The sequence below is a fragment of the Maylandia zebra genome, unplaced genomic scaffold (assembly GCF_041146795.1).
Source record: "Maylandia zebra isolate NMK-2024a unplaced genomic scaffold, Mzebra_GT3a scaffold01, whole genome shotgun sequence".
NCBI classification, from domain to species: domain Eukaryota; kingdom Metazoa; phylum Chordata; class Actinopteri; order Cichliformes; family Cichlidae; genus Maylandia; species Maylandia zebra.
Window position 1 is genome coordinate 212,787 of NW_027490031.1, and position 23,318 is coordinate 236,104.

Sequence of the window (23,318 nt, forward strand, 5' to 3'; positions counted from 1 at the left end):
ATATTGTAATATATCTATATCACTAAGCACTTCTGGATGGATGCAAACTGCATTTCGTTGCCTTGTACCTGTGCATGTGCAATGACAATAAAGTTGAATTCTATTCTATTCTATTCTATTAACACATGTAACATGAAACTGCAGCTCTGCAGAACAACAACCATTGCTGTTTACTCCCAAGAGGGAGTGGATGGGGAGCCGTTAGGAAGTCTGATGTTAGGAAGCCTCACATACAGATCTGGAAATCTCCTCCTACTGTAAAAAACACTTGAGACTCATCTGAAAGTTTAGTCAGATAATGATTTTCCACCCTGGGCTGGAGGGAAATGAGCACAGTCTTATCTTTTAAATGTACATATTTGTAATTAATTAAAAATCAAACGCTGTGCCAGTTTCTGGCTTTGCTTGAGAGTGTGTCCAGCAAACCTGATGGTACAGACTCTTAAAATCAAACACATCCAAACTCTGAGGCTGTGAGCAAAACACGAAGCACTGAGGCCAAGAACAGCTGTAATCCTGTGTGATTATTACAGGAAGCACAGCAGTCTGTTCTCTCTTTGACTTTAGAAAATGATTTATTGGGATCAACACGAATGTTAACAGAGGGAGAATTTTACTGATTGTCTTAAAAACAATGCACCAATTTAATAACTCGGTGTAGAAAGTACTTTGTTACACTACTTGTTACATTACATTTACGTTACTGTGTAATACAACCTGGTTGTCTTAGAGTTATCACATAACAATATAAACCTGAGGCTGCAGTCTGACACACCCACACAAATCTGGTAACATTTTATATTACTGATGATTTAACAGTTTTTACTGAGCCAATTTTAATGGCTTTAAACTGGAGAAGGCACCAGTATACCACAGGTTTTTGGTTTGACTCTACTAGCACACTAGTGAGTACATGTCATATGTTTTCAGATTCTAGACAAGATATTGTTTTTGATATAATTCATTTAATCTATAGACTCAAACATCGAGGGATAGAAATACATTCTTATGGATTCCTGCACATATCTGTGTAGATGGAAATGAACAGGCTGATACGTTTGTTAAAGGTGCAATAAGAAATAATCATGTAGATATGAATATAAACACAGTAAAGATGAGGTTAAAAATGGCCTGTATTTATATAGTCCTTTATAATAGTCCCTAAGCACTTTACACAACCAGTCATCCACCCATTCACACACTGGTGATGGCAGCTACATTGTAGCCACAGACAGAGGTGAGGCTGCTGGACACTGGCGCCACCAGTAGGCAGTGGGTGAAGTGTCTTGCCCAAGGACACAACAACTGAGACTGTCCGAGCCGGGGCTCAAACCGGCAACCTTCCGATTACAAGGCGAACTCCCAACTCCTGAGCCACGATCGCCACCTTAAAAGTATAATTAAGGTGAAGTTAATGGAAAAGTGGCAGGCATGATGGGACAGAGAAGGTAAAGGTAGATAGTGGGACAGTAGAAGAAGTCAGAGAAGTAAAAAAAAAACGAGGATATAATTTCGAGAGTAAGATTTGGTCACACAGGGTTAAATAGCACACTTAAAAAGATGAATAAGCACGAGACAGGAGACATTTGATCATGTAACGTTAGAATGTGGTAAATATAGGTGGGAAAGGCAAATACAGAAATCTGAATCACAGAAAAATAGAGTTCAATTAAGGGTAACATAAATATTTCAAATGAGTGCCGGTCATGGAGTTTATAGAGCGATATTTGTGTTTTTAAGAGCAACAGGTGTTTATATGAAAACAAAGGTGTAACGATGTCCAGAAGGTGGCGGTAATGCACCTGAAGCTGTTTGCCAACCGCTACACAAGGATAGAAGAAGAAGCAGCAGCTGCAGGCTGTGGTGGCATCGAGCAATAACGGAATTTTCTCCCGGAGAATGAAGACGTTGCTGACGTCACTGCTCCTCGTGCTCGGTAGGAAAGTCGCTCTGACCCTGTTTGAAGGCGCACGCGCTCACTCAGGTGTGTGCCTTCCAACAATAAGACGTGTAACGTGAGTTTACTGTGAATCCGCGCGCTGTCCTGAACTTCACCATGTGATGAACCGTGTGTGTCTGCGGCCTGGTGGGGGCGCTGTTCCTCTGTATCCGCTCTTCATGACGCACTGGAGCAAATATTTAACCCTCACGTCACCCGGCTGAGGGCACCGACCTGTTTGTCGGACAGTGATGGTGCGGAGCTGGACTCTTAGCTGGGCTGTTGCTGCTGCAGAGTTTGTGTCATGTTGTGTTTTTAACTGGCAGCGAGTGAAGCTGTAGATCATTTAAACATAGGATATAATTCATCTTCTCTATAAATCCTCTTTTTCCAGCAACACTGAAAACAACCAACTGTTAAAACAAACAAGCAGCACAAAACAATATGAAGCAGTATAGTGGAAGCCATTGTTGACAGTCACCTCATGCACTGTTTGTATATCCATGTCCACACATGCTTCAGTGGATGGCTGCACATATTTTGCACAGTTAGCTGCTGTTGTGTAAAAGCAGCAGGTGTCCACAGAGATCTGACTTAAGATGAGGATAAAAAGTAAAAAGCAGCTTTTCTTCTGTTTTCTGCTTCATGTGTGCTGAGTCAACAATGTTGTGTTGATTAGACGTCTAAGCAGCGTCTAAATGTCAGGGTTTAAATGTGAGGCTGTCAAGACGTTGAGCAGGAATTTGCAAAGTGCTGAAAGCTCAAAAAATCTCTTCCTTCTCTTTTCAACAAGCTCAGAAGATGTTTTTCACCTCAGTGTAAGGAAGTCGTCACTAACCTCTGATGCCTTTGAAACATCTGTTGGTTTTGTGTAATTACTCATTGTGTGGCTGTGATGGACGTTGTATGTTTGTAACTTTCTGAAGCCAACTGAAACACTCAGTTTGTGTTCTTGTTTGTGTCTCCTGCCAGTTTCCCAGCATGCCCTGACTGCAGTGGTGGAGGTGTATGAGGGCGTAATGTCTGTCCTGTTGCCCTGCAAGCACTCAGGTTTTATCCCTGAGGATGACCCCACAGTGCTGTGGACTCGTAGTGATCTCAATCCTAAATCTGTCCATGTGAGACGAGAAGAAGCAGATGATCTCAGAGGGCAAAACCAGCGTTACAGCGGGCGCACGTCGATGAGGCCTGATGCTTTGGACTCTCTAGACTTCAGCCTCACTCTGAGAAACCCAACAAAGACTGACAGCAGCATCTACACCTGCTCCATCAGTGATGGGACAGAAGATCAGAGACTGAGAGACATCCAGCTGCAGGTCAAAGGTCGGTAATTAACCTGACCTGAACAGAATGAACGTTTTGGGATCTCTTAAAGTAAGACGTCTGTTAGTGGACTGGTGGTGCTGAGAGAAGCTTTAATGAAGTCAGTCAGGAAAAAAACCTGAAGATCCCAGTGTGTGATCCAAACATCTCTGCTTTTAAGATTAGACATCAGACTTTCATTTTGATAAAGCTCCCTGTGATCTGGATCTTAGTGCTGCTGCTACAGGCTGAGGCTGCTTGGTTTATGATCTGTCTGAGCTCCTCTTTCTCCTTGTTCTTCCCCATCACCAAGTCATGCTCATAGATCTTTGAATTCTTTTCTGTGTAAAACACTCCAAACATGAGTGTTCTCACAGATGGATGAAGGTGAAATCAGAAAATAGTTGGAGGAACCTAATTAGAAAGGGAGAGATTCAAGGATTCAGGTCAACAAGCTGCTGTGACTATCAGTCATTGCTAACAGCTAAAGTGTAGCTTTTACATGTTTCAGTGCAAGTAGGGCTGCACGATTTTGCATAAAATGAGAATCACGATTTTTTGGCTTAGAATTGAGATCACGATTCTCTCACGATTTTCTTTTCCAGTATAAATATTTATTGCACTTATTTACTGCACATCAACTTCGTAACAGGTGAAACTGAACATAAAAACAATAAATAAACATAAAAACAACAAAGTGTTGTACTGCTTGAAATTCCGTCTCCACTGTTGCTCGACGCTGCGTGTTTAGAGCAGGTAGTGCAACAATAGAAAAATAGTTGCGGGACAGCACTGTGTAGCGTTTGTCTAGGGTGTTGATCGTTTTCCTAAATCCCTCGTTTTGCACAGTGTTGATGGAGCCATATCTTTGGTCAGGTGATAAGTGATGGCCTCCGTGATTTCTTTGTGCCTGCGGGAGTTCGACGGGTATAGGGAAGCGCTGTATAAGGTTCCCGTTATTGATGTTTGGGTGGTTGACCGGGACGGATTTTCTCCTGTCACTTTCTCGTCATCCCTGACGTGCTCTCCGTGGTTTTTTCCTGCTAATTTTAGCATCACACGGCACAGCTTCTGTATCACGTGGTATAAGGCTCCGCCCTCGTCATTTGTTGAGCAGGAAGAGAGAGCGCTTGTTTTCATGCAGAGTACGTCCCGGATCAAAATGCGGTACAATCGTCTTTTTTTTTTTTTTTTTTTTTTTTTTTTAATCGTTATCATTTGGAAATGAGATCGCACATAAGTATGAATCGAGATCGCGATTTTCTAACGATTAATCGTGCAGCCCTAAGTGCAAGTAAGGAATAATCCAACAATAGCTCTTCCAGCCTGATTAAAACCCATGTTAATACACACTGTATGTGTTTGCATCATATATAGTCAGGGCTACTGAGCGATGGTGGTGGACCACCTAGAACAGAAATGCCAGGGACGATGTTTTTGTCCCAGCCCATTAAAGTCAGTCTGTCGGCATCTCTCAGGTTTCATTACAACTGTTCATTTTAAAGCTCAGTTTTTAAGAGCCTAGTTTCTTTTGCAGGATGTTTCACAATATAAATATATGTAATTTATCAAACACATCATATACAAAACTAATATGTGATTAAAACTATGACATTACATGTAAGCATTAAGTCTAACGTCTCTTCTTCTCCTGTCCTCTTTCTTATCTTTGTCCATCTTCTTTCCTCTCTGTCTGAATTACAGCAGCTGGACCTTTAGCTGCGACACACTGTGAGACAAACTGCACACAAACAGTTTGTGTGTTTGCTGATGTTTGTTAACACTGCATTTGAAATTAGCTGACACTTAAACATCACGCGGTGTCCGCTCGCTTCTCCAGTGCGAGCTAGATTCTGTAGACACGACTTACGGACACGTGCACTCCCACTTCATCCCTGAGTAGAAACACTAAACCTAAAGTAACCAGCCTGTTTTGAAAATGTAAGAAGTAGAAAGTTCTGATACCTGAAAAATTTACTTACGTAACAAAGTATTTGTACTTTGTTACTTGTGACTCAGTAACATTGATACCCAGATCTAGTAGGTCACGGCTATGCTATTACTTAAAGTGTGTCTGCTGATTCTTCTTCTACAGTTGATATTGTGGTTTCTCGTCCTCTCAGACCAGCAGGTGGAGGTGAAGGTTGTTGGAGGCTCAGACTCCGTCATCCTGCCGTGCCAAATCAAACCTGACCTGCCTGAGGACACCACAGTGGAGTGGACTCGCTCTGACCAAGAACTGGTCCATGTGTATTCAAACAGAAGTGACGACCTGACGAAACAGGACGGACTTTACAGAGACCGAACAAAGATGAACGAAGACCTGCTGAGAACTGGAGACCTCAGTCTGACCCTGAAATACCCCACAGAGAGAGACAGTGGAGGATACATCTGCACCATCTACAGGGACAAAAACATCCTGAGACAGAAAGTAGTGCTGCAGGTCAAAGGTCAGAGCTGCAGATTAAGACCAAAGGTCAATGCAGGAGGTTAAGGTCAGAGTTCAGAGGTCATGTGTTTGTTTAATGTTTCTCCACAGAACCGTTTCCATCCTGGGCCACAGCTCTCCTGGTTTTCCTGCTTCTTGTTCTGGTTGTTTCTGCGGTTCTTTTATTTAATTTCTGGCATCACATCATGTCATGTGAGTGTCTCCTACTACACTACCCATAACGCCACAGCATGACTTTACTAAACAGTGTGTGTGCTTCACTGCATTGATCTGACACAGAGGCTGCATGTGGACAAGCTGTTCTTCTTCTGTGGTGGTAAACAGCAGCTGACATGGAAACATGTGCTGACAGTAAACGTTCCTCCTTGAGTTGTGCTCAGTCATGTGGTGGAGAGCTTCAGATGTTCAGACACATGAGATCTTCATGGTTTCTGTGCTGATGTGTGTGAGACATGGCCGACTGTGGAGTCACCGATTATTTCAGTCTTATCTCGGCTTCCTAGAACCTCTCCTGCTCAAGCCTGTGAGCATCACCCTGTTGTCTCGTCACACAGCAAACTAAAGATCCAGGAAACACAAGAAATTGAAAATAATCAAATCTAAAATGAAACACATATTTAAAAAGAGCTAATGTATTAGCTCTTTTTAAATATTAGTCTTTTTTAAACAACAAATAATGTGCAAATAGGAAACGAAATATATTTTCTGTCCACAAGTTCAATAAAGATTCAAATGAAATCAAAGCGATTTTATTTTCCCGTCCAAAATAAAGTTTCCAACTTTTACAGATGAGTCATTTTATAAATTCACGACAGCAGTGGACGTGCTCTGGAGTGAGGCTCACGCTTATCTTTGTTCCCAGCTGCTGATAACCTGCTGAAGAAGCTCTGTCATGACTTCAGCCATGTGGGAGGTGCATGAGCCTCTTTACAGGACGAACTCATTCATGTACCTGTGCTTTTATTTGTTTTATGTTTAGAATTAACCTCTAAAAACCTGCTGTTACCGTCTGTACAGCTCATGTTGTGTTCATTGTCTTCTCAGTCATTCCGGTGGAGGTGGAGGTGGTGGAGGGGGCGGAGTCTGTCCAGCTGCCCTTCAAAACCACAAAAAACCTGCCTGAAGATGTTAAAGTGTTGTGGGAACGCTATGATCCCAGAATGAAGGCCCACGTGTATCACAACGGCTCCGACCTGCCTGAAGAACAGAGCAAGGTTTACAGAGGCCGGACGAGGATGAGGGGAGACCCACTGAGGACTGGAGACCTGAGCCTGACTGTGGAACGGCCCACAGAGGGAGACGGTGGGGAGTACAAGTGTTTGGTGTGGAGGAGGGGAGACTTCATCAGAAAGAAAACCGTGAGGATCAGAGTCAAAGGTGTGTAGTGGTGTGTGTGTGTGTGTGTGTGTGTGTGTGTGTGTGTGTGTGTGTGTGTGTGTGTGTGTGTGTGTGTGTGTGTGTGTGTGTGTCTCTCTGACTGTCTTGTGTCTCCTCTGCAGGAAGAGTTCAGGTCCAGGATCAAACTGCTGGTGAGCAGCTCTGACATGAACCATCACTCCTCCACGTCCAGCACTGTGGGGAAAGCTGTGGATTGTAAACTTTCAGTCACATATCAGCTTCCTGTCACACACGAGGACTTCCTGTTAAGGTCAAAAGTTCATCTATCAGCAGCTTATGCATCGTAAAACTCCACCTGAGTGTTTCAGAGGATGATGATTCTCGATGGTGGTCTTTTCAGAGCTCAGTGTTTGGGCATAAAATCCCAGATATGACACACAATGATGGACAGCAGCACCACTGCAGTATCAGCGGTGCTGGTTATTCATCATGTGTGTACTTTAAAGGAAGGAACGAGCAGCAGCATGAGAATGAGCTCCATGTGTGCACTTCCAGAGAGGATGCGGCTTCATCAGATGCACAAATCAGCAGTTGCATTTGAGCTTTATTAGCAGAGCCTGTCGCTGAGCTCTCTATTTAAACTTGAATCAGTCTTTTGCAGTAATTTGAACATGTTGGTGCTCACAGTCAGAGCCCTGCATATATCAGTGAGTTACTGCAACCATACGTAACATCTGGCTCTCTGAGGTCAGCTGATCAGTGCTTGTTGGCTTTCTATTCATTATAAAGTGATCGAGCTTCATTACATTTAATAAAATCATGTGAAGAGTGAAAGGATGGAGGAACAGAGCTGCTGAAGTGCAGTCTGTTTACATATTCAGTAGGGCTGCAACGATACACAAAATTCACGGTTCGGTTCGGTTCGATATTTTTTCGATACAAAAGAATGTTCATGCTTTTTTAATTTGTCATTTATTAAAATGATAAATATATATTTTAACTCAAAAGTAGTTTTTAAATGTAATGTTGCTGAAACAACAAAGTAATAAAGAAAATAAATATATCTGATTGAGGAATCACTCATCTTTTGAAAAGAGAGTTTATTACAGAGAAATGGCTCTTTCCAAAATAAAAGCCAATAAATAAAACCAAAATAGTTCCAAACACCAGATCTGAATGAGGGTGGGGGAGGTTCAATTTGCCATGTTGCAAGGAGAGCTTAACTTCTGTCTCGCTAAGCTAAGTCGAGCTTAGCTTCTGTCTGCTAGCTTGCCCTGCGCTCAGTGAATCTGCGTTCGACTACTCCGCCTAGGCTGCACTGTCGAGCGCAGATCCACTGAGCGCTCCACACAGACAGCATAGTCAGAAGGAAAGTTGATAAAATAAATTACAAATGTTGTATTGTTCGATACATATGCGTACCGAACCGAAAGCACTGTATCGAACGATTCAATATCGATACGAATATCGTTGCACCCCTAATGTTTAGGGATAACTATCGTGCCAATGACAGAATATGTTTCTAATTATGGAAGAAATGTCTTTATTAATAATAGAAGAATTGGAGCTGGTGCACGCCTGTTTCACTGACTGTTACAATCACTGTTTACACGTATGAATATCTATAACTATGCAAATATTATTAAAGTTATTTTATCCTTTCTTTAAAAAATATCTGTTTGTTGCAAAAAAACATATAATTAAAAGTCAATTGACCTTTTTTTTTTAACAACTGTTGGATTATTCAAACAGGGGTGGATCTATGGGGACAAGGGGGGGCAACTGTGTCCCTCCTGTAGAGCCCGCCCCCCACCACCCACCACCACAACTTCTGTATTCTCAAAATACTTTTCACCTGTTCTTGTTTTTCCGGTGCACAGTGGGAGGTTTTCCCCTCTAAAGCTTGTTAAAATCCTCTTGTTCTTGTTTTTTACAGCACATGATGACACAATAAGTACAGGGTGGGCCATTTATATGGATACACCGTAATAACATGGGAATGGTTGGTGATATGAAAGTCCTGTTTGTGGCACATTAGTATATGTGAGGGGCAAACTCCTCAAGATGGGTGGTGACCATGGTGGCCATTTAGAAGTCGGCCATCTTGGAAAACAACATTTGCTTTTTCAATAGGCAGAGGGCCATGTGACACATCAAACTTATTGAAATGTCACAAGACAAACAAGGGTGTGCTTGGTTTCAACGTAACTTTATTCTGTCATGTCATCACAGCTGGTACAAATTAGACTTACAGACGACCGCTTCTGGTCCCCAGGCCGTATGTTTGAAAGTCAATAAACAACACTGAGAGGCAGTCGACGGTTTGATCTCCTACAAAAATAAAATTAAGTAGAGCCTGAAATCTGTTCTAATAGAAACTGTGTGAATCCTCTGTGGGGCTTTGTTTTGTTACAAAAACATCACAAATATGAATACTGCATAAATCCTGGAACACAGCATTTATATTAGCTGTTGGAGTCCAGTCACTCTGACATGTGTGACTGTAGATCTTGGCTGTGTGCTGGCCAGCTGTCGCGTCTCACTCCAGCTCGGAGGATCCAAGCGATGCTGCTCCATCTGCACTCTGCTGTCTCCTCCTCCTCCTTCAGTCTCTCCTCCTCCTCCTCCTTCCATATGGTTCAGTGAAGCCTGTAGCTCCACCTGCCTGACAGCAGCTACCAGCAGACAACATGCACCTCCTGTCACATCTCCAGGATGTCTGAACACGAGCCCACGTCCACGTGAAGAGACCTCATTAAAACAGCAGAGCTGCGATCAGCTGAGTTATGATCAGAGATATGTCTGTGAAGGTTCTCAGTCATCCAGGTCATCGTAGTTCTTTGCAAGCTCCTTTGACTATGATCAGAGATGAAAAAGCACCTCTCATATTTAAAACTGTTTCCTGAACAAATCGAATTTATCTTTGTGTTTATTGATTCATGATTGGTTTTGCCCTCCAGAGTCAACAGCTCATTTAACAGCCTGTTTATCGTATGTAACATTGTCACCATGACTACGAGTCGTTACTCATTGTTAGACAGCTGATAATAACACGGCTGTAGTTCTCATTATTTAAATCATGATATAATCAGAGGTGGGTCGACTATCCAAAAATTGTACTCAAGTAAGAGTAAAGAAGTACTTGGCGAAAAGACTACTCAAGGAGCGAGTAACTGTTTGAAATGTCCGATTTATTTTTTAAATAAATGTAATCAGACAAACAAAAATAAATAAATATACAAATTTTAGTATTTTCAAAAGGAATACATGTAAAAACATCAACAAAATAAGGCACAACTATTCTAATTTCAGATTTCAGTTTTTCACAACATAAAGCTTTTTCACCAATACCTGCAGTAAATAATATAAATATATAAACAGTGCAAACTATTTCCAGTCACAAGATATGCTGTAAACGTTATGTTCATGTTTGCTCCACGTGGCACAGCAGCCTCAGAGGAAACAGAACGAGGCATCCTCATTATTTAAATCATGATGCAATAATAATACTTTAATTAATAATAATCACAGTGTGCCTGTAGGCTGTACTGTGAGCTCTACACAGAAGGAGAAGTTCCACATAACCCGTGGCAGCTTGTTGTCACGTGACACCTCATTACTCAACAGCTAGGAAGGTGTGGGGGCGTGGCTTGTGCCCGACCCTTCTGCTCCTTACAACAGGCTCGTTACTGTGGACTTATTTCGTTTATGTGGAATTATTATTTCACGTCACGGCCTTGGAAACACTGCTTTAAAACACCGCGTGGCTGTTTTTGATGTTACCGCTTCTTTTCATTACACGCGCCTGTGTAAAAGAAAATATCCTCTCGTGATTATTCCTGCTGTGGATCGTGGAGACTTTAATCACATTAACATTATGTATATTTATAAATAATATATGAACATCTTACTGGAAGAATTACTCCATGCAGACTGGTGGGTGAGCCTCGTTCACGCCCACCAGCAGAGAAAGAGAGCGAGCTCGTCTCTGCTGTCAGGGAGGAGAGAAAACAGGAAGAGGCTTCAGCTCTGACCCCCACGGGCTCTACTTTCTTCTACTTTTAACAGAAAATGTCATTTACAGCGCTAAGTGACGTCATCCTCACTCCGTTACTCACATGAAGAAAATATTCATACCGAAAAAGAAAAACAAGAAAAAGACATTTATTCATTAATAACGTTTATGAAAGAGGAGCCTTTTCTTTTTTTATTCCCACCGAAGCTTCTGTTGTGAATATCTCACAAAAGATTTAAAGATGTATGAAATGAGCTCTCGGGATTGGTCAGAATTAACCAATAAAAAGGTGCTAAATTTTAACCTCTTATAAAGATGGAAAACAAATTTAGTATTTTTATTTAATATATATGTATGTAGATATATAGATATTTTACTGAATTAAAATCCATGTCTAACGCTATCCCAGCTTCTAGCCGTGTGTAGAACAAACGTGATGATACAAAATCAGACAAACACGTCCAAACTCTGAGGCTGTTAAACACAAGCATGAGGCCAGAAACATCGGTGACCAGTGCGGGTATTAGAGGAGACACAGCCGTCTGTCCTCTCTGTGCTATTTATTCTGGACAACACGGATGCCAACAGGGTCAGTGTTCATCTGATTATTAATATTTAATATTAATAATTATTATAATTATGTTATCATTAAAATAATGAGCACTACAGCCATGCTGCTTTCAGCTGTCCAATAACGTTTGTAAGGACTCGTAGTCATAGTGATGATAATAAATATGATAAACACCGCTGACTCACTCTGGGAATTATTTATGGGAAATTATTACTTATGGGAAAAAACATAAATAATCCAGTTAATACATTAATCAGTAAATACAAACATGTTTCGATTCGTGCAGGAAACCGTTTGAAAAATTGAAGGTAACTCAGCTGAGTGACGTGTGGTCTGCTGGTAGCTGCTGTCACGTAGGTGGAGCTACAGGCTTCACTGCGACATATGGAAGGGGGAGGGGCAGAGACAGACCAGCAGAGTGCAGGCGGAGCAGCATCACTTGGATCCTCCGAGTCCTGCTGTGAGACAGCGACAGCTGGCCAACACACAGCCAGCATGTACAGTCACACATGTCAGAGTGACTGGGCTCCAACAGGAAGAGCAATAAATAACAGGACGCAGCATTTATATCAGAGTAGAAACATCACCTGTGTATAAATGATGGTGTCAAACATATGGCCTGGGGGCCAGAAGCGGTCGCCTGTAATTCTAATTTGTACCAGCTGTGAAAAATAGAACAAGTGTAAAAAAAAAAAAGGTTTAATTCAAATTTATCTGTGCAGAATTTTATTTTATTTTATCTTTTGCAGCAAGCACAAGACTGTGCCATGATTTTTTATTTCTTTTTTTTATTATTATAAAATAACATTATTAATATATCCATATTCATCCATGTAAACAGGGATTGTAACAGTATAACAGGCGTGCACCATCTCCAGTCATCTATTATTAATAAAGTGATTTCTTCCATTAAACGTATAGAAACATATTCTGTCATTGGAACAATTTTATCCCTAAACATGTAAACAGACTGCGACACTTCGCTCTGTTCCTCCATCCTTTCACTCTTCACATGTTCTTATTAAGTGTAATCAAGCTCGATCACCTCATAAGAGATGAAATTTCAAGACAAACAGTCACAAAGTGATTAAAATTGTGTAAATGAAAAAAGTCAAAGGACGCCTGCACAGTTGGGACGTCAGCGTCTTTATTCAATCTCCTGTGTTATGTTCGGTACCCAGAAGCATCACCATCTGAAACACTCGGGTGGAGGCTCGCGATGCACAAACTGCTGATAGAGGAACTTTTGACCTTAACAGGAAGTCCTCGTGTGTGACAGGAAGCTGATACGTGACTGAAAGTCCACAGTCCACAGCTTTCACCACAGTGCTGGACGTGGAGCAGTGATGGTTCATGTCAGAGCTGCTCATCACACTCACACATACTAAATGTTGTTTAACCACTGAAGCTCCAGGCTTATGTGTTTTTATTTCTCTGAGGTTTTTGGTAATGAGTATAAAAGCTCAGCATCATCAATGAAGAGAGAGTTATTCTAAAATGACGTTCTTGTATTTAGACTTTAGTTTTATTTTACATCATAATACAGTAAAGCTGTGATTATTAAGCAAAGAAAAAACACTTTATTCCTTTTTGTTACGAGGGTAAAAAATACGGTTGATGCTGCATTTGAGTTAATTGTTAACTGAGAAGCATGAGGGCACGTTTATCGTAGAGCTCGTAATCTTTACAGAGGTAGAAATGCAGGAGAGGACAGCAGTGGGAACAACCTCCACCTGAGAGGAGACGGGACCATCATATCATTGCCTACACATCTGATCTGAACACGCTCCGTCTTAGTGACTCAGTGTTTGTGTCTGTTTGATGTCAGTGGGGATAAAAACCAGAGGCTCTGATGTTCATGTGGACGCCTTTATTTCAGGTTCTGAGTGAACAGGAAGTTTCTGGACCAACAGCGTTAACAAAGGACGGCGTTGTAGCCGCTGTAGTCAGTTTACTCACAGAAAACCTCTAAATTCACCTGACTGCTGTAGTATCTGATTGTTGCTGTCAAAAGTAAACACACTCCGTCTACAGAGAGGCAGAAAGCTTCAGCTGCTGTGAGGTGTGTGCCTGTGTCCACGCCTGTGGTTCCTACCAGAGGTCAGTCAGTCGTATCCTGTGCTCTCATTGGTCGCTTGAAGACTTCTTGACGCTGCAAATCACATCCCGTGTGCGTGATGATGCACTAAGAGCAGTTTGTCAGGCAGGTGTGTCTGTGTGTGGATCATTGTGTGTTTGTAGAGCGTCTCCTCTGTGACGTCCTGATGAAGGTCAGCTGTGCTTTACAGGACGTCAGCATCCCCGTCTTCACGTTCACAGCCTGAAGAAGTGAGAGGAAAACAGAGAGGTCACACACACAGATGTCAGTGAGTCCACTCTGCTGTGTGAGCAGCTCTTCACTCCTGTTTCCACTGAGTCCTCTGACTTCAGTGATGACAGAGAGGACCAGACTGTGTCCTCTGGATCACTGTGGGACACCTGTAGCTGCTTCACTCTGCCCTGGATCAGCTGACAGCTTTGTAAACGTGTTTTCATGGGTTGGTTTGTTCCAAGTGAACTACAAACCATGTGACCAATTTCAGCGCCACAAAGAGGATTTACATGAATGTCGCGCTTAGTTTGCAGCTGGTACTGACTGTGCACGTCTATGCTGTTAGCTACCTCAGACTTACAGCATAGATGTGGTAGCTGATCACACTTACACACCATCAAGGAAGTTTTTTTATATCTGGAGTTTGTTTAGAAGCAGATCTGGACCACGCCTCTTTCAGCAGCGCTCTTATCGTAGGTCAAACCCTGAATCTGACGCTTCGTAGTCGGAATGAGGAAATCGGATTCTGACACTCAGGAGAAAGCTCAGGGATATTTGCCTGTTCACTTCATAACTCACAACTCTTTCAGCTTCTGGAACAAATTTGTGTGAGTCACAGTCAAGGAGCCACCAAAGGACACCTGCTAACCATCGGCATTATGGGTAGTATAGTAGGAGGCACTCACCTGACATGAAATAATGACAGAAATGAAATAAAAGAACCCCGGAAACTATAAGGACCAGAACCAGGAGAAACACGAGAGGCTCCCAGTATGACCACTGCTCTGTAAAGACAGACAACAAACAGTGTGACCTTTGACCTCTGAGTCCATGTAATCTAAGCTGTATTGAGCCAACAAAGTCCTTTGATTGTAAAGTAAAGACTACTTTCAGTGATGTAATCTTTATCAACAGCAGTCGCTGAAGCTTCTTGCTGACCTTTGACCTGCAGCTGTACATCACTCCGACTCAGTTCATCTCCAAAGTCTCTGATGGAGCAGGTGTAGGTGGCGCTGTCAGACAGTTGGAGGTTGGTCAGGTTCAGGCTGAGCTCTCCAGTTTCCAGAGCGTCAGTCTTCATGGATGTTCGGCCGCTGTGACGCTGGTTTTGATCTTTCAGTTCGTCTCCTTGACGCTGACGCTGGTGGACGGTTGGAGGACTGAGGTCGGAGCGACTCCACACCACTGAGGGGTCAGTCAGATTGAAAGTGTCAAACTGACAGGGCAGCATGAACGAGTCCCCCTCATACAGCTCCACACCAGAGGCATGCTGGGAAACTGTGAGGACATATAGAGAGACACCGTGTGTCATGTTTGAGGTAATAATCACGGTCAGACCTGCTTACAGACGTCAGAGCAGACAGAATGATGATTACAAATGTTGAATTCATTTTCATTCATGCAACATGAATTAAACTGGAGAGGAAGCCCATCATCCAAAGATGCTAAACACAAAGCACATCAAACAGGAAAGCACAGGAAAGGAACAGAAATCTTCAAAGTAAAACAGGAAGTAAAGTGTAAAAGGGCCAGAGGATAAAAGGAAACCATTTACAAGCACAAGCAGAGTGATACAGGATTAAAAGTGAAAATGCTAAAATGCTAAACAAAGGAATCGGGGCGGGGGGTATCTTGTAGGCTGGTTTACAGGCACCGTCAGGCCTAGCGAGGGTGTCCCGCTACCCTCACTAATGAGGGTGATGGATGATGACACACGCCTGCTGCTGATCAGCCTCGTCTGGGGGAGCTAATTAGGAGAGTGGCTGAGCGCCCATCGTTCCGTGACAAACCGTCGGCTCAATCAGTACACAAAGCCGTTGTGAAGTGTGTGGTCTGCAGCTTGTGTAAGGTTTCTTACGGCTGCATTTGTTGTTTCACGCAGGATCGCGGAAACAGGAGGACAAGCAAGCGCCAGGAAACAGAACATATTTTCAGTATAGTAATTATGAATTACTTTCAGTAATTAGCATAATGCAACACTTTTATGAACACTAAGGAATAATGTAAGTAATGTAAGTAATAGATTACTTTTTGGAGTAACAACCTCACCACTGACTGTGACCTGATACAGTCTGATGCTGTTCATGCAACCACCGTGCCAGCTAACAGAGCATATCCACCAGTACCTATGAAGACTCGTGCTAACCACTTTCAGATTCATTTGCATCTAAATTCTGTTTTTTCTTTCACTGTTGCAAAGTGCAAACATGACAATTTTCATGAAGTTAAAAAGTAATCTATTACAGCTTTAAAACAGGAGACAGTTGATTTAGCCTGAAATCTTGTGTTGCCTCAAGTCAGTCGCTGCGTTGATGTTTGACAGATTTCAATGAAAGTTTCTGGTTGGAGCAACAAACAGAGCTCAGATTGAGCTCTAACCAGACTTCAGGCTGACTCATGGCTCTTTAAACCTCTGTTCAGGTGCAAAAGTGTTTCTCCTGTTCCTAGTTTCCCTGTTTTTGTATGTTTTTAAATGTTTCACATCATCAAACTAATTCAGATATTAGAGAAAGATAACACAAGTAAACACAAAGTGCAGCTTCTAAGTGATTAAGGGGGGAAAACGGTGCCTCAGTTAAATCACTTTAAGTTTAGATTTAAAGCACTAAACAATCCGCTCATACAGGACAAAGAATCTGTTTAAACAGCTGAAGCACAAAGAGCCACGTAACAGCTGAACAAGGTTTACTTAACGCTGTTTCAGTATATGTAGGTCAGCAGGATGTGTGAGCCGAACTCACACAGAGAGGGTTACACACCATATCAAACTTCTTCACACATGGACCTGTGAGCCACGTTTCCATCTTTTCTCCAAAACTTTCAAGACTTCCATGTTTCTAATGAGCGTACAAACCTTGTAATAAACATGATCACGTCTGTGACGATGATCAACCTGCAGTGAGTGCAAACAACCTGCATTCAGACTTCAGAGCGTTTCTTACCGTCGATGAGGAGAAGCAGGAACAGCAGCAGCATCTTCATCCTCCTGTGAAGTCGACACCAGCACAGATGCCGTTAAACACTCGGACGCTCCTCTGCAGCTGCTGACGCACAAATCAAACGTTCCTCTCGGCCTCTGCTGTCTGTCTGTGGCAGGAAACCACCGAGAGCTGATATGAGATAAAGAAGCACCAGTTTCAGTGTTCGCTGCTCTTCATCAGTCTGAGCTGCTGTGGTGATTCTCCTGAACTCTCATCTATGTTTTAATCGTTTCATCTTTATGCATATTTATATGCAGCACATGTTTTAGCCTTCAAGTTTCATTTTTTATTTTCATTTTAACTTCATCAGCTTATCTCAGCTCCCAGCAGCAAAGCTTTGGTCTGACACAGGTTCTCTTCATGCAGATGTAAAATTTTACTGTGTTTGTTAAACTTCAGTCTGAGTCTTTCCACCGCAGGAGCTACATCTATTTGTATTTTAGAAAAATAGAGTTCATGAGTGACTCAGACATCAGCGCTGTGAAGCATCTTCAGCACACAGTCGAAACCAGCGACTCACACTGGAGGTGAATGTAATCTTGCATCTATGCGGGTCAGCGATCCTCGAGAGGAGTGAAGACAAAATGTACAAACTGACCTCAGTTCCTGGATCAACGAGGTCTGTGTTCATTATGCAGTAAGTAGCAGCTCAACCTGATGCTGCTGTTGCACTTTGAATTTATCCTGTGGACAGTTTTGGGATCGGCCTCGTTGTGAGTTCACATCAGTGCAGTGACAGACTTTAAACTTTCACTCACCTCCACCACCACAACCAGGGCATGCTGGGAAACCGTGAAGACACACAAACAGCAGCATGCTGTGGATTTCTTCCACAGAGCACACAGTGGACTGAAGGTCACAGTACCTGCAGAGCCCAGAGAGCTTTTAGAGAATGAACGTTACAAATTGTGTGTTTAACCTGAAAGACAGGACTGAACTCTGAGGGACCTCACAGTCCAGAACACGCTGTCTTCTTTTTCTTCTCTGTTATATAAAATATTGACGTGTGTGTAAAACCACAGCAGTTGATGGGACCCATCGATGCATCGACACTACGTTCATGCTGAACCTTGATGTGTGTTAGAAACCAGAGAGAAATCCTGGATATGATGAACCTGCTCCATAGTTCAGGCTCTGGATCAGCTACAGTTTTATTTACTTATTTGTTTTTATTTATTTATTATCAGCTGAGTGATGAGGTGTCATGTGACCACCGTGTGCTGTGTTGACAGCGCAGCCTACAGGAGACCCAGTTAAACCTTTATTTATGAAATCATTATTATCATAATGGTGCAGATTATAATTACACATGTCAATAATAATAATAATAATAATAATAATAATAATAATAATAATAATATAATATAATAATAATATAATATAATATAATATAATATAATAATATAATAATAATAATAATAATAATAATAATAATAATAATAATAATAATATAATAATAATAATGTCTACAGCCATCCTATCGTTACCTGTAACACTGTGTATAACGTCTCTGCCTGTTACACAGATGGTTTTCTTCAGGAGACAGTTTTAAATATGAGTTGTTGTTTTTTTAATCTCAGATCATAACTCAGCTGATCGCAGCTGTCACTGACATGCACACTGAGCGCAACATTTTAATGCAGCTCTGCTGGAGATGTGAGAGGATGTGCGTGTTGTCTGCTGGTAGCTGCTGTCACGCAGGTGGAGTCACCGCGAGCTGCCGTGAGAGGACACAGACTGCACATATAGGAGAAGATGGGAGCTGCAGCAGTAGAAACAGCCCAGCAGAGTGCAGACGGAGCAGCATCAGTTGGATCCTCCGAGCTGGAGTCAGAGCTCAGACACGGACATGTGCAGAGACCGGAGCAGCCAGCTCCAGCAGGTGTCCAATTCATGTAATAAAGCCACAGCAGCGCTCTGACTTTATTTTTAGATTCTTTGATTCATGATGTGGAAAATCTGAGATTAATCTTGGATTTGTTTTCTTCACACACATCCTGGAACAATCTGGAGCTGTGTTCGTGGGCTTTGACAGGATCCTGTCTGTAATGATAATAAGCGGCTGTGGGGCTGTGACACACATGTTTCCATGGCAACACACAAAGCAAAACATCAAAGCTTCCCTGTTATCGCCTCACAGCGTGTTCGTGTTCACACGTTGTGTTTTTAATGTAGTCACAGTATTCCCACGGACACGTCGCGGTGCACCTTCCACGGACTCGCTAGATCACAGGTTCATATAATCATAATATAAAATCTTAATTTTCCGACCTAAAAAATAATAATAGAGTTATAATGTGGTTTATGAGCGCATAGGAGGTGACATTTTTATTTTCTTTAGAATATGTTGCATAAAGAAAAATAGCTCTGTGACTTCATAAGAAATCTCTCTGGTCAACAACTTCCAGACTGAGTATTTGGTGGATATGCTCTGAGTATTCAGGATACAGGATATATGTATATATATATATATATATATATATATATATATATATATATATATATATATATATATATTAGAGATGGCACAATACCACTTTTTTATGTCCGATACCGATACCGATATCATAAATTTGGATATCTGCCGATACCGATATGAATCCGATATAGTGTTTTTTAATCAACAAAACTGTTTTTTAAATATCTTGCTGCATTTTGTATAAGTTCATACTCAAGTTTAAAACAACAACTACACTAAAGCTATTCTGTTATACCTGTATGCAAAAAAATATATTTCATAGTTCAGCAATACTGATCAATCTAATAAACTTAAACCTACACCATCCTCCCTATTCTGGTATTTTAAAGAGTACTTAGCGTAAATATTAAGCAACCTAACTAATAGGGTTCCAACTCCCAGCAACAACAAAAATAAATAAATAAAAAATAGGGAACCACGCCCCACCCTCCACCTCATGATGCTTAATCGACGTAATCAACCTTAATTTGATGCAGTGTGAAAAAAAATGCACAGAAATCAATTATTTTTCAATATATTAAAATATTAAATAGATTCAACATCTTTCTTCAACAGAACTGCAGACTGCACAGATGGTACCTTCCCAAAGGAAAAAGTACTATAGCTTACTAGGGTATATTAGACTTAACAGTTACTATATACAGTAATGGACTTCTATTCATTTTACATCAAATTAAAACTTTGGGTGTAAGATTTGGATAATTATTTACTAAAAGCGAGACATTTTAAATGACAATAAGAAAGAAAAGTATGTCTTTGTGCCCCCTTTTCCCTGTTCATGCCCTATCGGCCCCCCTGGCTAAACTTTGCTAGATCCGCCCCTGCACAGTTACCAGCCGTCAGCTACGTAGAAAAAGATCCTGGTGTAGAAAGTAATATTAAATAAATTCTAACAACAGCTTATCAAGCTTAAACGTGCTGCTGTTGTTCAGCCACTGGTTTCCTCTTTCTGGTGCAAAGTGGGCCAAAAGCAAACAAGAGAGACGGACTCGCGACAGAAAAGCCGATCAGCTGATCGTTAAGCAGTTTCATGATTGAAGTAGCAGCAAGAAGAGGCAGTCGCTCCATATATCGCTTGTTAAGCTTAACGCAGGAATGCTTTACAAACATTCAGAGATGGACTTACACACTTGCTTTACTTCTCTCGGGGATAACTTTGTCGGAGATGAAATGCCGGGTTGCTAGCGAAGCTCCAAATGCTATCCAGACCACCGACAGGTCCCGCATGCCACAGCCGCTCTATCACGTGATGCATACTGCTCCGACGTGCTAACGTTCTGAGGTGAGTTACGGCGTGTTGCAAGTTTTGTGAGGTGCTTTCGTGATATTTAATGGATCGGATTACATTTTTTATTTTTCTCCGATATCCGATCCAGTAATTTAGGTCAGTATCGGACCAATACCGATACGTAATATCGCATCGGTCCATCTCTAATATATATATATATATATATATATATATATATATATATATATATATATATATATATTAGAGATAGACCGATCCGATATATATATATATATATATCGAAAAAATATCGAACCGTGACACCAAAAGTATCGAACCGAACCGTGAATTTTGTGTATCGTTGCACCCCTAATATATATATATATATATATATATATATATATATATATACACTCAACAAAAATATAAACGCAACACCTTTGTTACTGCTCCCATTCCCCATGGGATGGACGTAGAGACCTAAAATTCATTCCAGATACACAATATAACCATCCCTCCCAAACAGTGGTCACAAATCAGTCCAAATGTGTGGTAGTGGGCACATCTGCCATATTGAGATAATCCATCCCACCTCACAGGTGTGCCACATCAGGATGCTGATCTGACATCATGAGTAGTGCACAGGTGTACCTCAGACTGCCCACAACAAAAGGCCACCCTGGAATGTGCAGTTTTTTGCGCTATTGGGGGTCTGGGGACCCAGAACCGGTCAGTATCTGGTGTGACCACCATTTGCCTCATGCAGTGCAACACATCGTCGCATGGAGTCTATCAGATTGTCAATTGTGGCCTGTGGAATGTTGGTCCACTCCACTTCAATGGCTGTGCGAGGTTGTTGGATATTCGTGGGAACTGGTACACGCTGTCGTATACGCCGGTCAAGCACATCCCGAACATGCTCAATGGGTGACATGTCCGGTGAGTATGCTGGCCATGCAAGAACTGGGACATTCTCAGCTGCCATCTGCCCTGAACAATGTGAACCATGATTCATCCGTGAAGCGCACACCTCTCCAACGTGCCAGACGCCATCGAATGTGAGCATTTGCCCACACAAGTCTGTTACGGCGACGAGCTGGAGTCAGGTCAAGACCCCGATGAGGACGACGGGCATGCAGTTGAGCGTCCCTGAGACGGTTTCTGACAGTTTGTGCAGAAATTGTTTGGTTGTGCAAACCAATTGTTCCAGCAGCTGTCTGGGTGGCTGGTCTCAGACGATCTTGGAGGTGAACCTGCTGGATGTGGAGGTCCTGGGCTGGTGTGGTTACACGAGGTCTGCGGTTGTGAGGCCGGTTGGATGTGCTGCCATATTCTCTGAAACGCCTGTGGAGACGGCTTATGGTTGAGAAATAAACATTCAATGCACGGGCGACAGATCTGGTTGACATTCCTGCTGTCAGCATGCCAATTGCACGCTCCCTCATTGCTTGTGGCATCTGTGGCATTTTGCTGTGAGACAAAACTGCACATTCCAGGGTGGCCTTTTGTTGTGGGCAGTCTGAGGTACACCTGTGCACTACTCATGATGTCAGATCAGCATCCTGATGTGGCACACCTGTGAGGTGGGATGGATTATCTCAATATAGCAGATGTGCCCACTACCACACATTTGGACTGATTTGTGACCACTGTTTGGGAGGGATGGTTATATTGTGTATCTGGGATGAATTTTAGGTCTCTACGTCCATCCCATGGGGAATGGGAGCAAAAACAAAAGTGTTGCGTTTATATTTTTGTTCAGTGTAGATATATATATATATATATATATATATATATATATATATATATATATATATATATATATATATATATATATATATCTAGATATCTAGATATCTTTATATAAAATAAAAAAAAACACCCAGCACGCCTCTGCGGGCGGTTTATCCTTCAAGCTCGGGTCCTCTACCAGAGGCCTGGGAGCTTGAGGGTCCTGCGCAGTATCTTAGCTGTTCCCAGGACTGCGCTCTTCTGGACAGAGATCTCCGATGTTGTTCCCGGGATCTGCTGGAGCCACTCGCCTAGCTTGGGAGTCACCGCACCTAGTGCTCCGATTACCACGGGGACCACCGTTACCTTCACCCTCCACATCCTCTCGAGCTCTTCTCTGAGCCCTTGGTATTTCTCCAGCTTCTCGTGTTGCTTCTTCCTGATATTGCTGTCATTCGGAACCGCTACATCGATCACTACGGCCGTCTTCTTCTGTTTGTCTACCACCACTATGTCCGGTTGGTTAGCCACCACCATTTTGTCCGTCTGTATCTGGAAGTCCCACAGGATCTTAGCTCGGTCATTCTCCACCACCCTTGGGGGCATCTCCCATTTTGACCTCGGGACTTCCAGGTTATACTCGGCACAGATGTTCCTGTACACTATGCCGGCCTCTTGGTTATGGCGTTCCATGTATGCCTTGCCTGCTAGCATCTTGCACCCTGCTGTTATGTGCTGGATTGTCTCTGGGGCATCTTTACACAGCCTGCACCTGGGGTCTTGCCTGGTGTGATAGACCCCAGCCTCTATGGATCTTGTGCTCAGAGCTTGTTCTTGTGCTGCCATGATTAGTGCCTCTGTGCTGTCTTTCAGTCCAGCTTTGTCCAGCCACTGGTAGGATTTCTGGATATCAGCCACCTCCTCTATCTGCCGGTGGTACATACCGTGCAGGGGCCTGTCCTTCCATGATGGTT

General features: G+C 42.3%; 2 protein-coding genes across 2 annotated transcripts; one reads left to right on the forward strand and one right to left on the reverse strand.

The window, feature by feature from the left end:
* The first annotated feature begins 1,841 nt into the window (after positions 1–1,841).
* LOC106676171 (uncharacterized) lies at positions 1,842–8,748 on the forward strand. Its single transcript, XM_024799978.2, has 6 exons — positions 1,842–1,936; positions 2,912–3,262; positions 5,365–5,691; positions 5,781–5,882; positions 6,735–7,067; positions 7,190–8,748. Exons 1-6 carry the CDS (start codon positions 1,900–1,902, stop codon positions 7,231–7,233), a joined length of 1,194 nt encoding a protein of 397 aa, XP_024655746.2. The 5' UTR covers positions 1,842–1,899; the 3' UTR covers positions 7,234–8,748.
* Positions 8,749–13,482: 4,734 nt separating this feature from the next.
* Positions 13,483–17,026, reverse strand: LOC112431380 (myelin-oligodendrocyte glycoprotein-like). The gene is made up of 4 exons (XM_024799981.2): positions 16,868–17,026; positions 14,865–15,203; positions 14,612–14,710; positions 13,483–13,934 (listed from the first exon to the last, which is right to left on the reverse strand). Exons 1-4 carry the CDS (start codon positions 16,905–16,907, stop codon positions 13,897–13,899), a joined length of 516 nt encoding a protein of 171 aa, XP_024655749.2. The 5' UTR covers positions 16,908–17,026; the 3' UTR covers positions 13,483–13,896.
* Between the last annotated feature and the right edge of the window lie 6,292 nt (positions 17,027–23,318).

Excerpts from the sequence above, each read along its gene's own strand:
- LOC106676171 (XM_024799978.2), top strand. The coding sequence starts at position 1,900 with ATGAAGACGTTGCTGACGTCACTGCTCCTCGTGCTCG. Across the intron at positions 3,263-5,364 it reads CATCCAGCTGCAGGTCAAAG|ACCAGCAGGTGGAGGTGAAG; the intron begins GTCGGTAATTAA and ends TCGTCCTCTCAG. Across the intron at positions 5,692-5,780 it reads AGTAGTGCTGCAGGTCAAAG|AACCGTTTCCATCCTGGGCC; the intron begins GTCAGAGCTGCA and ends GTTTCTCCACAG.
- LOC112431380 (XM_024799981.2), bottom strand. The coding sequence starts at position 16,907 with ATGAAGATGCTGCTGCTGTTCCTGCTTCTCCTCATCGACG. Across the intron at positions 15,204-16,867 it reads CCTGCTTCTCCTCATCGACG|TTTCCCAGCATGCCTCTGGT; the intron begins GTAAGAAACGCT and ends ATGTCCTCACAG. Across the intron at positions 14,711-14,864 it reads TGTACAGCTGCAGGTCAAAG|AGCAGTGGTCATACTGGGAG; the intron begins GTCAGCAAGAAG and ends CTGTCTTTACAG.